Source organism: Acanthaster planci, linkage group LG20 (genome assembly GCF_054643075.1).
Source record: "Acanthaster planci isolate LZ-2023a linkage group LG20, COTS_SCS, whole genome shotgun sequence".
Lineage (NCBI taxonomy): Eukaryota > Metazoa > Echinodermata > Asteroidea > Valvatida > Acanthasteridae > Acanthaster > Acanthaster planci.
Genome location: NC_141796.1, coordinates 9,100,226 through 9,117,605, shown reverse-complemented (window position 1 = coordinate 9,117,605; position 17,380 = coordinate 9,100,226). Strand labels below are relative to the sequence as shown.

At 44.1% G+C, this 17,380-nt stretch overlaps 2 protein-coding genes across 7 annotated transcripts in view; one reads left to right on the top strand and one right to left on the bottom strand.

Annotated features, from left to right (window-relative positions):
* Positions 1-322: 322 nt before the first annotated feature.
* Positions 323-7,982, top strand: LOC110974977 (galanin receptor 2b-like). The gene is made up of 2 exons (XM_022226969.2): positions 323-835; positions 2,346-7,982. The coding sequence occupies exon 2, from the start codon at positions 2,391-2,393 to the stop codon at positions 3,591-3,593; it is 1,203 nt and encodes a 400-aa protein (XP_022082661.2). The 5' UTR covers positions 323-835; positions 2,346-2,390; the 3' UTR covers positions 3,594-7,982.
* Positions 7,983-10,608: 2,626 nt separating this feature from the next.
* LOC110975057 (uncharacterized) overlaps positions 10,609-17,380 on the bottom strand; it is a 39,542-nt gene continuing 32,770 nt past the window's right edge. For 5 of the 6 annotated variants that reach the window (XM_087130305.1, XM_087130308.1, XM_087130309.1 and 2 more), the window contains exons 17-18: positions 15,480-15,629; positions 10,609-15,158 (exon numbers count right to left, since the gene is read on the bottom strand). In XM_087130305.1, the coding sequence (XP_086986431.1) occupies positions 14,349-15,158; positions 15,480-15,629 (960 nt within the window). In that variant the 3' untranslated portion in view covers positions 10,609-14,348. Of the gene's footprint in view, positions 15,185-15,479; positions 15,630-17,380 lie in introns of all 6 variants that reach the window. The other variant, XM_087130310.1, reaches the window with a different exon arrangement.

Below are 17,380 nucleotides of genomic sequence, written 5' to 3'. Positions count from 1 at the left end.
GGTTCCGGAAGCTCGCCGCGTGACCCGTTACTTTTCAGGCTCTATTAATAAACACGGCGCCTACCAAAAGCAAAGTGTTTCTTTAAGTATTATTACCCAATATAAAACCGACAGCAGGTACCGTACTCAGACTACTGATGTGCTGGGTATTGTACTGTAACTTGGCTGTATTTTTTGTAAACACCACTCAAAATAAACGTTGCTATGCGGTTAATATAGGTCCCGTGATTTAGCGGGCACAGAATTATTGGTCTATTGAAAATGAAGAGTTCAACACGGATTGCCTTAAATGGGAGACTCTCGAAACGCTTGGTGGCGGCAAAGATATTCTTTTCTATAGTCAGCTCCGCGTTTTGAACTCTGAGCGGATGCATGCTCAACATAAAATGATGCAGACAATTCAGAAAGTCTCCCATTTCCCATTCTGCTAGGAGACGTGTAAATGGTCGCTTACAGACATTTACACGTCGTCGGTTCCTTGTTTCATGGAGGTCGTGCTCGAACGGATACCCACCCAACTACGTAAAAGCTGTCCACAGAGCAACGAGTTCTGAGCGTGTATTCTTCGGCATGCAAATCAGCTCTAGTCATCCACTGGGCGGGGCTTGATCAATGCGCTGCGCCGCTGCGTATTGCAATGGAAGTACAGTATAATTATAGGCCTAATACGCTTGTTTTGAAACATCGTGCTTATAATGCGTCAAGTGGATAAGTGGTGAAACAGATCTAGATGAGCCGCGCTTGTCGCAAATGATGTTGGATCTCTGCATTGGTCATCGTTCTCTTGCAAGCCGCCTCCAGCAGGTTAGCTTCAGCCTTCAAGACACGGACAACGGTAAGTTAATGCTCTCCGGCTGTGGCTGTGGTTATTGTTTCGCGCGTACATTCGCACTGAGAGGGAAGTTTTCCCACGAGTGATTTCTGCTTTCTAGTTATAACCGCAGCATTCCATTAAGCTGATGTATCACTTCAAAACCCGAGGAAAACTTTTCTGTGCGTTCAATGCGACTGAAACGGGTTTCATAAAGAAAAGTTATGTCTTCGGTTCGGTTGCAGACATGGTTATATTCTGTTTGCAAAGACAACGCGCGAATTTGGAAAAAAAAATTAGGGTAGAGAGTGGAAATTGCGAATTAACGGAACACTTTCGATATCATCCAACAAATCATAAATAGAGTGGCTTCTGAGATCTTGGAAACTTGAAGAAATCGGGTTTATTTTTACGGAACATTTTGATTTTATGCAAATTTGAATGTATGGAGTTCAAAATACGCAATACGCAGTGAATGCTCAAGGCGTACGCGATTTGTAATTGTTGGGTTCGTTGTTGGCTGTTTGTAGATTTTTCATTATCTTATTGGGGAATCAGTGTTGGAGGATGACTTGGTCTTCGGTTGTTTCTGTTTATGCCAATGTTTGTGTTGTGCCCCAATAAGAGGTGACTGTGTAAGGCACAAATGCCATCGAACGTTATCATGTTGATTCGTCGTTGGTTATTTTGCGGGATGCTTGAGTTTTCATAGGGGTAAAGATGGGATGGGTGAGTTGGTCATGGATTGGTTGGTTGTAGTAGTTATGGGGGCCCATGCAGCGGGCACCCCCTAAGCAATTTAAATGTCGTTAGAACGGAGTGTGGCTTCCAAACCACAATACTCACACCGTAAAGGCACTGACCTCAGCAGCTGAGACCGGTCACGTAAGCCCGTAGAGTTGTAATAACTCGACTCACAAGTTTTTGGCGACTTGACTCGATTCGAGTCTCTGCGACCAAATGACTCGACTCGAATCTCTCATGGAGACTCGACTACAAGCTTATAAGACAGGAGTCTCCAAAAATGAAAAGCCAAATTTTAGTTGGCTGGATATCTGTCACCCTGATTTATTTTCTGTATGTCTAAATGAAAATAAAAATACCCAAAAATGACTTTCATGTAGTTGTGTTTTTATTGTACTTTGTTAAAAAAAATTGTGACTCAAATTGACTCGAGCTTGGTACAGTTTCTCGACTCGACTACACAAAGTGACTCGACTCGGCTTCTTGACCTTATGACTTGACTCGAGTCACAATGTTAAAATGACTCGACTCCAGTCACCAACTCGTTACAACACTGCAAGCGCGTAAGGAAACGGCCTAACTTTCACACGCAGGGTTTTAAATTGTGAGGTTAATGGCCTACTGGCTGCCTGTTAACGCACTTCCGAGCCTCATGCGTATTCATGATAGAGAGTCGACTTCTTTAATAAAATATACGTAGCATCTTAACTCAATGGGCAAAATAACTGAATCCAACTGCCATTACAAAGTTACGTTATGGTTGTCTCTGGCCTTAAATTTGTCTCCACAGTTTCTGATTGAGCAGTAACAAGGAATCGCGTTACCTTTAGCGATTATGGAGGATCTCCCTCACGCTACCCTGCGTAACTCCACCGCTCCGCCGGTACCACATCCGCCCGGTATGGACGTGCTTGGCACCAGTCTCTACAGCACCGACCCTGCTGCCCTTACTGGCGTCAACGTGCTCATCGGAACGCTCGGTGTCCTGGGCAACGGTACCGTCATCGTCGTCTACTTGGCCAACCCCAAGATGACCCGCCCGCTGACCAGTCTGTTCATCTTTCACCAGTCCATCATTGACCTGATCAGTTCTTTCATCTTTCTGGCCATCCGACTGGACAGGTGGCGGCCCCTCCTGAGCGGCAGCCTGGCGGGCTTCGCCTGCAAGGTCTGGTACTCCGAGTACCTCCTCTGGGTCCTGGTCATGACGTCCACACTCAATCTCCTCCTGGTCTCGCTGGAGCGCTACGTGTGCATTGCCCACTCCGTGTTCCACCGCAACCATGTCACCCGGAGGAAGGCTAAAGTCTCCATGCTGATCGCATGGCTGTTCAGCCTGGTGTATCAGACTTACTGGGCCGTAGTCTCCATCGCAGTCGACGGCAAGTGTGAGCCCCAGTGGATCAGCGAAGCCATGCAAAGGTTCTTCGGAATACTGACATTTTTTCTGGAATACCTGATCCCGCTCGTATTGATGACTTTCGCTTACGCCAGTATCATTTCCAGACTCAATCAGCGCCGTCGTGTGTCTGCACTGTACGTAGCCCGCTCCACAAATTCCGAGATAATGCCTGACACCAGTGCAAGCGACTCTGCCTCCGCCCGGACTGCGAAGCCCAACCCCCCACGGTCGGCCACCGCCCGCATCGACATGTTCTCGGAGGCGAAGAGAAATGTCGCCAAGACGCTGTGCATCGTCTTCGCCACGTACGTAACCTGCTGGACCCCGACCGAGCTGGAGTATCTGGTCTACAATCTTGGCGGCTCCCTGGACTTCCAGGGTACCTTCCATCGCGTCACAGTTGTCTTGGTGCTGTGCAACATTTGCGTGAATCCCATCATCTACGCCCTCAAGTACCGGGACTTTCAGAAGAACTTGAGGCGAATGCTTGCCAGCTGCTGCGACAGACTGACGCGAAGGCATTTGACGAGCCACTCGGGGCCCGAGATGGAAGAGTTTCATCTGAATAACTTGAAGCATTCTCCCATCCCACCGAAACGGACCTATCAAGCGCACAATCTGGGAATGTCTGAATAGGGTCCCTGACAAAAAACTGAAGACGGTTTAAATCTAAACTCGGACAAAGGCCTCAACCCTGGGTTGGGGACAAGCGTTTGAGCGCGACCGAATCCGGACTGTACTTCAACCAGCTGACTTGTACCGTGACTTCACTCGCACGTACGATGGTTGAACACGACAATGGGCGACTATTTGCATCCTAGAGCACACTTGCCTAATTTCCAAGCAAACCTGTAACTAAAGGGGCAATAGGCCTTTCGCGAGATAAATTTGAATCAATCCAGTACATTGAGTTCTCTGATTGCACATTAACATAACAATTTGAATTCCCCAGACTGAAGACGCTGTTGCTATAAACTCGTTATTCGGGGTAAGCTTTTGCATAGCGACCATGATCTCTGGAATGGACTAGTTCCTAGTGTGCCCTTCTTAACCACTGAAAAGCGTGTCCTGGTTTAAGGCGTCTCTTCTTGTAACTAAGCAAAAGCTTGTCCCAAATCACAAGGTATAGCACCAGTGTCTTAGTTTGGAGAATTCAAATTGTTACATCCAGTGAACAAGAGTTTACTCAAAATTTAATTCGCAAAAGGCTTATTAGAGCAACGGCTATTCTGTCAACCACTAGCCGATTTTGCTTAGTATCCACGATAACATTTAGAGCATGCCTGGGTTACCCTGGACGATCGGCCAGTGGTCCACAATATGGTCTTCTCTTGAACCTGCCCAATAACGCTCCGCCGTGTTTGGAGTGAAACTGTGCCAGAATCGGGGTTGTGGAAATGACTTTGATGGCCGTGTGCCAATAGACCTTTCTTTGGCTACGTCAGTAGCCAAAGAAAAGTCTTTGCCGACCAGTGATAGGCTAACAGGCTATGGCTGGTCGTGAGTGCAAACCAAAAGAAAAAATTCGAAGTTAAAAAAAACCCCGAAATATAAAGATACCAAATAATATGTATTTCCGCTAAACACTGAATAAAACTAGGCTCACATTTTAAAAATTGATGAAGCAAAATGTAAATTTAAGACAACCATTTTCCCAACAACAGGTGAACCTTCTGCCATCTCTGGCCGCACATACAAAATGACGGGTCACTGTTTGTAAACAAAAGAACAAGGACAGAACAATGACGGTGAATCTATTACTCGAAGTCCGTGGGGAATATCTGACGTCAGCAACAAACTACACTTTCTGACAAAAGCAACAGACCGCTCGTTCTTGGGAGTAAAGTTTCCATGAACAGTGTCCACTTCGTGTTACGTCGGTAATTTCTGACCCTGTTGTCTTCTGGCCGTCACAAGGGACCTCGATAATGGGCAGGTATGTCTTGCCATCTGGTGTGGGATTTGACAGACAACTTCTGTTATCGGCGGCTGTATATAATTCAGAAAGAAATCTGTAATGCATGTTAATCAGTCAAACGAGCTTTCAACGAATCCAACCTTAAACGATTATTCAGGGCTCTCTATGACAGCAATTTGCATTTAGATGTCGCCTGTACATTTTCTGTAATTTTAATTATCCTGCGCGGCATTGTTGTTAATTGCAACGGTAAGAGCTGGGAGAGGGGACCAACTGCAAACGTAGAATTTAGCTTCGATCGCTTTGCTACGTCTGCGATATTTTCTGATTTCGCGCCAAGAACAAACCGACTTTTCATCGAGACAAAGTGGAGGATTTTATTGGTTTCAAAAATATCGGTGGCGCCAAGGCGTGAAGAGCTGTCAGTAATCCAAAGCGGTCTCTCTCAGAGGGCAATTATTTCAAAATTCCCGGCTCGACCTCTGCAGGTGAAGGGGTGAAAATCCAGCATGCTCTCGTTGGAAAGTAACAAATGACGTCCATCCATCTTCGGCGGTGATTGTGTTTAGTTTTACCCCGTGCCACGCGCGGCCCCGACGCATCGGCACGTGCGGTCGAAGCCCTTAGAAACGACCCTTTGCACGCCGAGGATGGAAACATCCTCATTAGCATTTCCATATCTGAAATTGCTTTACAAAATGCCATCAGCTTTGATACTGAAGACTGGCTTAGATCAGATCTTTGAACGCTGTTTGGATCCGGCCCTTTGTTACTTTCTGCAATTCAATGACAAGTGTTATCTTATACAAGACACTGTGTTCTAAACGACCAATCATATACATGTAGTCATTTGAATGTAGGTTTGTAAAACAATAGTAAAACCTTTGACAAACAACAAAATTTTAGCAGACTTTTGGATGAGTACAGTTACTTAGGGCCTACGTTTTGAAATAACTTGTACACAATGATATCTCTCAGATATTTTCAAGGTTATTTGGGGCACAGGACCTTCAACAGACCGCATCGTGTTTAATCAATGCAGGTAATTGCCCTGGTCTTGTTTCACAGCAACAGTTCTTCACCGTGTTATGTGATGATGTTATTCATAGCAACAAAGCAGTGATAAATTGTTCTGACAAGTCCACCGCTGATCGTAATCGGCGAAGTATGCTTTCCAACCAGGCGTAACAGAGTAAGACCGATGGTGCTCTGTTTTGCCTCAAGGCAAGCTCAATCCGTTAAAAGGCATTTAGCTTGTTGTTTGGGCAATGTTAGATACAAACACCACAGGCAGCTCCGTGACTTCAGGCATTTTTGTCTTAAACATGATTGTACTTTGTCTTTATCGCTCAACGAGAATTCAAGCCCAGGCTTCAATAGACGTTATTCACGGGGCCGGCTATATTGAATTTAAAAGCGAGGTTAACTCTTCATTTGTTAATGATGAGAGTACAAAATGAAACAGTAAAATGAAATTTCATGACCAATTTGCACCTGTCTACTCTGATGGATGATTTCAAATTCACGATTGAACACATGTACCTTGCCAGATTCCAAAAATTATTGAAAGGGAGGCTTTGAACGCAAAGAAGTATAAAACAGTCTGGTGCCATCCTACCATCCTAATCGACAACAGATTTTGGGAATAAGATCAAAATGGCCTCTAAGTTAATAGGGTTTATTATGTGACGATAAAAGTCTAGATAAGATGTCATGTACATTGTGTATCATAATGAAGAGTTTTCGTTTCATTATATTATTATACAATTCTTTGGTGAATTTCAATATTTGAACATCCTTACAGAAGCAAACACATTGCCTGTTTATCTCTCTAAGTCAGTGTAAACAACAATAATTTTGCTTAAATCTGTAAATGTTATTGCCTTAATTCAAATGTCGTTCCGCACGATAGGCTGATTATCTGTACATATTCTAGGATGCGGTTTAAAAATAAAACAGGGTGATCGATTTCCTGATGATGAGGGCTAACACTTAATTTACTCAGCCTGTGTTGCATGAGTTAGAAAGAGATATTCATTTCTGTCGCACAAGCAAAACTTGAGTTAGCGTACTGAAATGGCCGGTGCGTGCGGCATCCAAGAGTTCCAACCCACGGCCAACCACCATGTAAAATGCATCCAATGAGAACTCAAGGTTTCAAGTCAGAGATCACATCTGCCAATCACAATTCGACAAACCAAGGCCAATTGCATAGCGTGTCCAATCGCGGCACGCCTACAGGTGAATGCTGCTTGACCTGTTATATGCTCGGAGCTGTTTTAGTAATACATTGAGCCAGTTCGGTATTCCAAAAGCGCATGCCCACAAAATGAAGTGCGTCCGAAGTCATTCGGGAACAGCAATACGCGTGCGCGAGGCCTGGCCCACGTGTTCACCCCGTCACCCCTTTCACTTAGTTTGTACGCATGCGCTTAAACTCGGCAATGTCACTGACTGTTGCTTGTTAAAATGGCGACGCCAGCCAGCAAACGACTCTACCAAAATCCATCAGCAGAGATCTTCCGCATTGTGTAAAAATTTTCTTAATTTATACCAGAGAAATATAACCAGGCATCAGATTTCATTTGGTGATGTGTTTCTTGTTAATCATAAGTGATATTTCGGAGAAAATAGAATGAAAGATGTTTTCCAAACGTAAAAATGGGTATTTTAAAATAAAAAAGAATGTTCTCCAGTTTTTCCACACATGCTGCATATCTTGGTAATTGAAAGAGTGTTTGAAAAAGAATACCATGTTTAAGCTATTGCGAATTGTCCTTCGTTAGTTTGATCAACTTTGGTTCTCTGTCGACTGATGGTCGGCCATGATTTATGTGTGCACATGTGCACGTGCATGTAATGTACATATACGTTATACTCCGTCAACGCACGTGTACATGCACTACTACGGACAATTGACTCTTGTGCAAAACATTCAATTCGCAATAACTTGAAAATATACCACCGATGTTTTTATCGGGTCTTAATACACATGGCACTTTATTTTATTTGTTTAGATAAACTGGAAAAGAGGTTTTTAAAATGGGAAAGACCATGGACACATTTGCTTTCAAATCTAACGGTGCAATTAAAAAAAAATCACTTTTCAGAATTTGTTTCCAAATTTGTGAAACTTGATTCATATAACACGGTGGTATAATGTTGTCTAATCGATGTTAAGTTATCAGGTTATCTCTGTAAACTTTATCTATTTGTATTTTGTTGAAAATAAATATTATGGTTTCCATCCGCAGAGAGAAGAGACGGAGCGGTGTCTGGCGTCGCTTACCTCGAAATCCACAGTAAAGTGATCGAGTGCGCATGCGCTAACTCACAACTAAGCGGTTCACAAAGGCGTGGGAGTGAACATACGTGGGCCTATCAGCGCGGCCATACGCCGACTGGCACGCGGTTCACAAGCTTTGCTCTCGAATGATCGGTTTCGAAATACTGAGGTAGCTCCTTAAAGTTGAGAGGTCTAAGCGGCAGTGAGTATCTTTGAGACAAAATCATCTTGAACATTAACTCGGAAAAATCGATCACCACTCGATTCGAATCAGTCTGTGCCGCCGGTTCGGACTCTGCAATTTTCAGGCGACACGAAGCCCGAAGACGGCATCATCACAATTCGATTCTGTCAATCGCCGAGTTATTTCAAGCAGGTAATCTCGCGAGGGGATATGTGTTTGTAACGAGAGGCTCTTCAAAGTTTGTCCGGAGTACAAAGTAAATATTATTGGAGCGCGCAGCGTTTGGGGAACCAAAAAGTGCGAGTATAACCAGGGATCGTCACTTCAATAAAAGTACTGGTGATGGTTCGGATCGTATTTCCTGAAGCCTGCCAGATGAGGAGAGTGGTTTAAAAGCACACCCTGTTTTGATACATTCAGCCAAGGAGACTCGCAATATTGCCCACTATACCTCGACTGTACGCGGCATACGGGTCCGCCCCAATGGTGTGAGCACTCCGAGGGTGTGAGTTCTCCGAGGGTGTGGGTTCTCCGAGGGTGTGAGTTCTCCGAGGGTGTGGGTTCTCCGAGGGTGTGAGTTCTCCAGTGGTGTCAGTTCTCCGCTCGACGAAGGGTATGATGAGCCCCCATTGAAGAGTGAGCCCCCTAAAAGGCGTCAGCCCTCTCAAAAAGAGGTGACACCCTCCAAGGGCATGAGCCCCCTGCAATTAAGGATATGAGGCTTCTCCAAGGGTGTGATTTACCCTTCAACGGTGTGAACTCCCTTCAAAGAGTTTGACCCTCCTTTCAATGGCGTGATTCCACCACTGACACACCCCTTGGGGGAGGTTAAGGCGTGGCACATCTCTTTTGCCTTTCACTGTTCACCATGCACTGGTGAAATTCTTACACATTTTTTTCTTTACTTTTCTTTTTCTTTACACTTTCAAGATTTGTGGCGAACAAATACTTTCTACTCACACATCCCTTTGAGTTTTTAAAACGTTCCCGGGACAACACATCGACTCTTTTATTCTATGGAGATTACACGTAATCATGATGGATACAGATCGCTTCCGCTGCAATTAACTATAATCAGAAACACCGCCATTGGACAAAGCATTGATCCAACAAGATATTTCCTGTTTGGCTTCCCCAAGGACTTCCCTTGTTAAGCCTCTAATTTTCGAGTGGTAAATTAAAAACAACAAACAGAATACAAATAGGCACTTCAATCTCTATGTAGACTTTGTTACGGTGCAGTGGCGCGAGCTTCTAAGCGCTTCTCAGTTTCTGCGGTGTGTTTGCTGAAAAAAATGACACGGTGAGCTGTAGCCACAGAGGTCTTGCGGATCCCCTACGAAATGTGCTCGCTTATGGCAGAGTAACAGGAGTGCCACTCGTCAAGTGAAAATACCACTAGCACTTGCAAAAGAGCGGTTCGTGCTTCGGACGAATTATAAAAGTAAAGTGAATTTGACGTCACGAAAGATTAACTGCAACCAAAAAAAAAAAAATCGCTCGAATTGAAATGTATGCAACTTTTACGAATTCGTAGTGGGAATATTTGACCTGATGTCACAAATTGGTGTTTATGTTCGCTAAGTATGAACCAGACTTATGGGAGGAAAAAGCCCGCATCGAGTATCCGCAGTGCAAATTTCGACGTCACCGATTTTTGCCGTCATTGCGAAAAGTACGCTAGATCATGTCCGAATCTAGCGCATCCGCAGGACGGGTGTGTACAGTCACGTCATCAACCAGCTTCGGTCCTCGCACGCACCAGCCAAGTGGTTTTTCTCGACTGCATGACGCGAGCCTTTAAGGAATCTGCCGATCCCTTGGAATTCACGTGTCCTGTATTGCGGTTGCGGTCGACCGCTGCGTCGGTCGAATATAATCATTTGGGCATGAAACGGGTAAACGAGACTTTCGTTTGACATTCCACAGGGCCGCCAGGCATTTAAAAAATGACGGTACTGTCGACGCAAACCGGACCTCAGTTGGGCCAACATGTCCTCGCCCACATCATCGTCGAGAAAAAACGAGCAACGTTCCCGCCCCCTTGTCCCAAATCTCCGAGCAATTAACCCAAATTGAATTCTCTCTCTCTCTTTTGAGGTTTTCCAACAGGAAAACATTTCTGAATCCAAATTTCTAGGGCAACGCAGGATGTTTAAGCGAAGCCAGGTACTGAGGCCAAAGCCAGAAATAAAAAAAATGCTTTAAAAGGGGGACAGATATACGGTAAAGAAACAAAAAAACAGAAACAACTGTGGATCTAAAAGTGAATCTCAAGTTTTATTAAATTTTAGACTGAAGGCTTTGGCATTAGTGCAATATACATTAGTATAAAAACATTTATGAAGTACAATTTGCAAAGACGGTTTCGGAATGGTTTTGGTGATAAAATATATAAGTTCTGATTTTGTTTTTGGCTCAAGCACCACTCTACATAATTTGTTTCAAGTAACTATTGATCTCATACAAGCAATTAGACAAACATGGTAAGTACTACATCATAATATGTTAACATTCCAATCTACATAGACGGTGATGGAACTGGACCTTTGATACATTGAAAAAAAACATGAGCATCGATGCAGGAGTGGATTCAGTGAGAGATTCTTTGCAGTTTTCCACTCTCGATCTGGTGATCAATATATACTCCTGAATCTGCACCCGATCCGACTACCCACCGCTACTTATAAGTGAGGCCTGTGCAGCTAACCATGCTCTGTGGTGCTAATATATAATCGTACGATGCAATACAGTAGGCCAACTTATAAGCCAGGCTTGTTGTAGCCTTCTGCTTGCAAGTTTTCGTGACGCTGACTAGCCTCACTTATATTGTTTGCCAACTGTATTGCATCATGCGAAAATATATTAGTCTCAAAATACGGAGGGCCCGACGCTTCGATCCTTGCAGAATCTTTCTCGAAGGCGAAATGACAAGTGGACAGGACAAATCAGGAGAATCAACCAAGCATGGATGAATGCAAGAGGACAAAAGGTAAAGTCAGGAAAGCTGCAGGCTGGATTAAGAGGCAAAGGCTAAAGGGGACTGCATGAAAGGCATGGTTGAAGAACAAAGGAATGTAAGGCGGGCAGAGATCACAGGAAAAAAATACAATGGAGGGAAATGGCCCCCCGGGGGGGGTATAATCTGCAGACAAAAGAGAGGGCAAGAAAAGAGCTTTAATTAAAAAAATACATATCAGCATCACAGTTCTTGCGGGCTTTTTTGCTGTGCAGGGCCGTTTCCCAATACTCGACTTGGGCTCCGTCTTAAGGCTTCAACTGTTTTTTTTTACTTCCTGACGTTGAGGTTGTAAGCGCAATGGTAAGTCTGATAGTGCCACAAAACATCAAGTAAGGTGCAAAAGAGCCAAACATTACCGTACTTCAATTTCAGTTAAACGCTTCAGGCCCACAATCGGGGATTGGTTTCCTACACGAAGTCTGAGACGGAGATGAAGTTGAGTATTGTGAAACGGCCCAGGCCTCACTTAAAGTATGGCGGTGGGTAGTCAGATCGGGTGCACCCTGCGGTTAACTGCTTTTGATCCGTCCGCAGTGCCCCCCCCCCCTGCGTACACGGAATCGCCCGACAGGAACGACAGCGAGGCTGCACTGGCACATGAATGCTCTCTCGCATCGTTACTATGCTGAGCACTTACGCAAGACTGCATTCCGCGTACGAGTACACGCAGGCCCCTTTTAAAACCAAGAGTGCCTGCAATGGCGGAAGCGGACAGGGTGATTCTAGGCGGTGCAAAGGGTAGAAAAATACTCGAGGAGGAAGGAATTGCAATGATCTCAGGTACTCTACGGAATGTATACAAAAGGCGAACCGTGACTGTTCAATCAAATTAAACTTTGTCACTGCAAAAAATAGGCCTACGTGCAGTGAAGCTTCAGTCAACCTATGAGAGGGCCTTTTTTCCACTGACACGTTTTTTTTAGTGTGCTTTGTCCGCGAAGGCAATTAGAAAGTCCCCGCCGATAATATACAGTCGTAAAAAAAAACCTGCAAATGCATACAGATATGCAAATGACAAAAAAGCGTGCACATCAAAATTACTTTTTGATTTAGCAAAAAATACAGCTTGCAAAAGTGAAAAACCCAACAAAACAATAAATATTATGCAAAATTTACCATAAAAATGGTATACATGACAGCGTCAATCCAAATACACGTAAAACAAATTAAAGGCGCACAGAGAGATGGCAGCAATCGATAACATATATAAACATGTACCGGAATTTTTGTCTTATACGATGAGACACAAAGTAAAAAAAAAAGCTTGAGACATTTTGTGAATGTGAACAAATGACCCAAACACACAGACTATGTAGATGATGCAGATTTTCTAAAATGGAGTCGACCTAGTCAAAAGCAACTAGTCAATTTAGTTGAAGAAAAAAAAACGCTCTCTAGACGCACAAAAAGTGAAAACAAAAATCAGCACAAAACAGGAACTGCGCTAGCCTTATTACCTTCCAAACACGTGTACTACAAAGAAAAACATCAAACACAGTAAATCGGTGACTAAATACATGTACATGTATAAATGCCCATAAACAGAGTGAGACTGTGTTCGAATTACTTGACTGCGGCTAGACATAACGCATGATTCTATTGAAGTCGCTGGCAAGAGGCTTCATGCATTTCCCACAGGCTCACGTATCATTTCCAGCCGTAGCCAAGTAATGTGGACGTAGCCTTTTCCTACATATAAACAGACAACGCACGGCACATGAAATGAAAAAGAAATGGGCAAATTTGTACGATAAATACGTTCCCGGATATATATCTTTTGTCCATAAATTTCGTCTACCGCCCTCAAGCCATTCGGTCCAGCATTCAAATCACAGTTTTTAAATGCTAGCCAACGTGGCCAATAAATATATCTATGAACATATACATATCTTAAGGCCAGAACACACAGCACAAACGCAAATCTTTCATCAAATCTGGTTCATGGAATTAGACAACTGGCAAGAATTCAAGATTCTTTTCGAACAATTAAAGATTCATTTTGAATAATCGATAAAAATCAGTTTTATAAATTTATATTTAAAAAGTAAGGTAATGGAGTTGTCAAACAAGGAAAAAGCACACCACTCTGCTGTACATAGAATAAATACACTGTATAAATGTCAACCATTTGGCAAGTCTTTAGGACGTCCAGCACTGTGTAGGAACTGGTAAAAATCAATTAAAACTCTTAGATTCAACAAATATTTGAAATAGTACGAAATCTACACTTTTAGCAAAGGCAGTGAGTCAGCCTTTCACACGTGGGGGACGGTGTGGGGGAAAGCCACAATCGAGGTGGTAATTTATGAGATGAAGTTGACGGAAAATCAAAAGTGTTCCTTAAGATGGTACTTCCCCAGCAGTCCTGAGGTCTCAAATGTGGTTAGGCACATACACGATGTCGGTGCATGACGCATGTACAAGACAATGAAACAAAAAAAGTCTTTCAGATTCGGTATTACACCCATGCATTTTTTTAACCAATCAGCGTCGAGTAATAGCCCAGGCAGACTCCCTGGCTGCACTACATTATGAAAGATGTCATGAAGTCTGGCACCCAAACCGGGCTATGGTGGCAATTTCATCCTGTTTTGGACAACTTGCTGCAAGACCGCAAAGCAGACTGAAGACCTGGGCTACCTTTCATTGGGCTGCTACGAAGTAATTGTTGTTGTTTGGAAAATCTGTCTGCTTAGCACAAACCGACCGAGAAGCCATTGCAGGCAATGCACATTTTATAGCACTGTGGCTGGTAACCTGCTTTAACTTAGCAGGCAGTTATGAGCTATCCCAACTTCAATGCTTAGCAGCCAGATGGCTTCTGTGATTTAATTGGCTGCTCTCGCAGTGGCCATTGTTCCATATGCAAAATTTGATTGGAGGGGCACCCAAGCAAGGTTGGGCGCAGAGGACAGAATGATTCCATCTAGTGATGGAAAGACGACTAGCCTGGACCAGCTCCACAAGAAGGAGGCAGGGTCCTAGACTATCTCAGTCTGAGGTTGGCCAACTGCGGCCAGCACTTGCTCCAAGTCTCTCCTCTGTTCCGCCAGCTGCTTCTGCATGGCGTCATTCTGCTGTCTCAGGACCTTCAGTTCCTCCTCCTGGCTGGCGCGAGGTATTGATGAGGTCGTGGCTTCCGCCCTGTCCCCGCCAACGGAGTTAGTATTCTCGTCCCTGTGCTTGTGCCTTCTGGAGCTGTGCCTCTGCCCGTCAGACAGACTCTCCCTGTAGAGCCCGTAGCGCCCCCTGGAGTCGATTCCCCTGGGTGACAGGTGTGCGTACAGGGATGGGCTGGTGTGGTACACCGGCTGAACGGTGTACCTCGGAAGTTCTGAAGACCCTCTCAGGCTGCCGTAGGGGAACGCTTGGGGGGCCGGGGCGTGTCCTTGGGGGGTTGGTAATGAATGCCCATAACCATGCCTCAGAGGAGGGGGATTCCTGAAAGACAGCCGGTCTGTGGAACCAGGCAGTGCGCTAAAGGGGTTAGCGGTAGCCGGGAGGCCAGTACTAGTTAAGTAGTCATGCGAGGAAAAGCCGGAAGTTGTCGGCCGTGAACCCAAGTCTTCGGGCTGTGAGTATGTGTCCCGGTTCGGTCCATCCACCCCCAGCTGGTAGGCAGGGTTGGGCGGGCCCGGGGAGACAGGATACTGGAGGGAGGACATCTTGAGACTGAAGGCGTCATCCAGCATGCGGGAGAGGCGGTTCCGCTCCATCGCCCAGCGCCTCTTGATCTCCAGGTCTCGCTGCTGCTGCTGTTGTTGCTCTAGCAGAAGCTCCTCTGGGGTCAGCTGCAGTGTGGGGCATACGTGCAAAGCTGGGGTCAAGTACATGTACCACACAAGCACCTGAGGTAATCTATGTGGTATTTTGTAACGGCATTTGAATGCACAAAATTAGCATGGGGACAAAAGCGGGAAAGGGGAATTTGAATGAAGAAATAATGAAGAGTCTCTTAGTTCAGAATGGGAAGCATCAGGATGGAAAGAGCTGAGACAGAAAGTAAAGAAGCACAGAAACGAGACTAAGACTGAGGCTGAGACCCTGACCCAGACCAAGACAGACCGAGACTGAGACCAAGCCAACAATAGCAAGCACTACAAGAGCCTGACCTTATGGTACTGAGTTGGATCGGTTGGACGGTACCCATATTTCTGGTTGTCTACTGGGGGCTGGCTACCGAGCAACATGGCCATCTCCGCTCTCACGTCCTGTGCCGTGCGACCCAGGTTGCCGCTTGTGGTGTCAAAGGTCGTACCGGCCTTCACGGCATTCAAGGATAAAATCCAAGCAGTAAGAAAAAAAAGAAAAGAGATCTGTCAGTTGAAGGGTCAAACCTGAAGCACACTGATCATGGAACAATTTAATCAGGGTTCCCTCAGAAATCGGAAAACCAAATTCCATGACCTTTCCAGGACTAAAATATGACATTGTCCGTGAAATTTAAAACTAGAAAAGCTATTTGGTTTTACGAACCAGAGGACTGCCATAACCACCACTGCACACTCATAAGAATCACCTGTAAATTTACCATTATTCCGTTATCACATCAAACGTGGCCAATAAAATGAACCCTTGTATGATCGCGATTTCCATGACTTTTCCATGCCTTTTTTCCTTCTCACAATATGATTCCACGACACCGTGGTTTTTCCCAATATTCCATGACTTTCCAGGGCAACTTTTTTCCTCCACGATTTTCCATAAGCGTGGAAACCCTGTTAATACTCTAAACTTTAATCAATTGCTCCCCTCAAGACAAAATTTGGATCAAGAACTGAAGGCTTCTGGATTTGAGGTGAGTTTAAAGACCAACCAAAGGCCAATCAAATAAGATAAGTGTATAATCACAAAATTCCTTTTTCTTCCATTTCTCCAAACTTCCTCCCAGAGAGCTGCAGTGGTCATGCTACAGCACCGAGACATTCAGCTGCATTTCAAAAGCCCAACTGGAAATCCAATCCCACCGGAAAGCACTATCATCAATCACACAACTCACAATATCACTTCATTCAGCCCGTGCTATGACACTCTATACGATGGCACGCCGACATTTTTTTGCCACTGATGGCATTTTTGTTTTCATGGAACATATGGAACAGATGGAACATACGACAAATAAGAATGTTTACCAGGAATGTCCACATACATGGAGAACAATATGCACGAGCCTCAGTAGCTGACGAATAAATTTGCCGAATGTGTTTGAACGTTTAAGACATGATATGCGACGATATTCGATTATACATGGCTTTGCACCCTGGGGAATACTGTTTAACTCTTTTAAGATCTGATGACAAAAGTTATCGAAAGAAATTGTTACCTACTCCTCTTTATTATTTTGCTTATGGCTTAATTACTAGTTGTTTACTCTTTTGTATTTTAATCTAAACCTTTCAATTTCCATTAGCTTATAGTTTACACTTTTTGGTATTTTCAGCAAAACCCTCCAACTTCCATCTCCACTTCCGACTTCCACCTCAACTTCTGAATTCCATCTCAAGTTCCGGACTCCATCTTCTAAACTCCATCTTCCAAATTCCAACTTCTGTTTCAACTACTTCAATTCTACCCCATCTTGAACTACAACAGTTATTCAATAACCCAGGAAGTGTGTGTGTACAAAGGGAATAACTTACTGGCATTAGTCTATAGCAAGAGTCAGCTATATTAGTTTTGTACGCTGACAAAAACAAATCACCACAATGAAATAAAATAAAACTGAATTACATTTAAGATATTCACTTTTGTACGGTATTACTCTTAATGTTTAATGTTTATATTAATCAATTGTCATTTGGTTTTTATTTACACGTTTGTGATTCAGCGGAGAATTCGAGCCACCCTATTCCTCGAAACATTCATCCCTTCAGCCGTCCAGATTTTTAACGTGCAGTGTGGACGATGACTGATGTACATGTAAATGAAAGTTTTATTGTATCTTTTACGAGCAATTGTATTGCTTTTTTTTATGTGTGTGATATTGCTCTTGGATTTATTCATGCCATTTGTG

What these genes read in the sequence shown, in the direction of transcription:
- LOC110974977 (XM_022226969.2), top strand. Translation starts at nt 2,391, where the DNA reads ATGGAGGATCTCCCTCACGCTACCCTGCGTAACTCCACCGCTCCGCCG.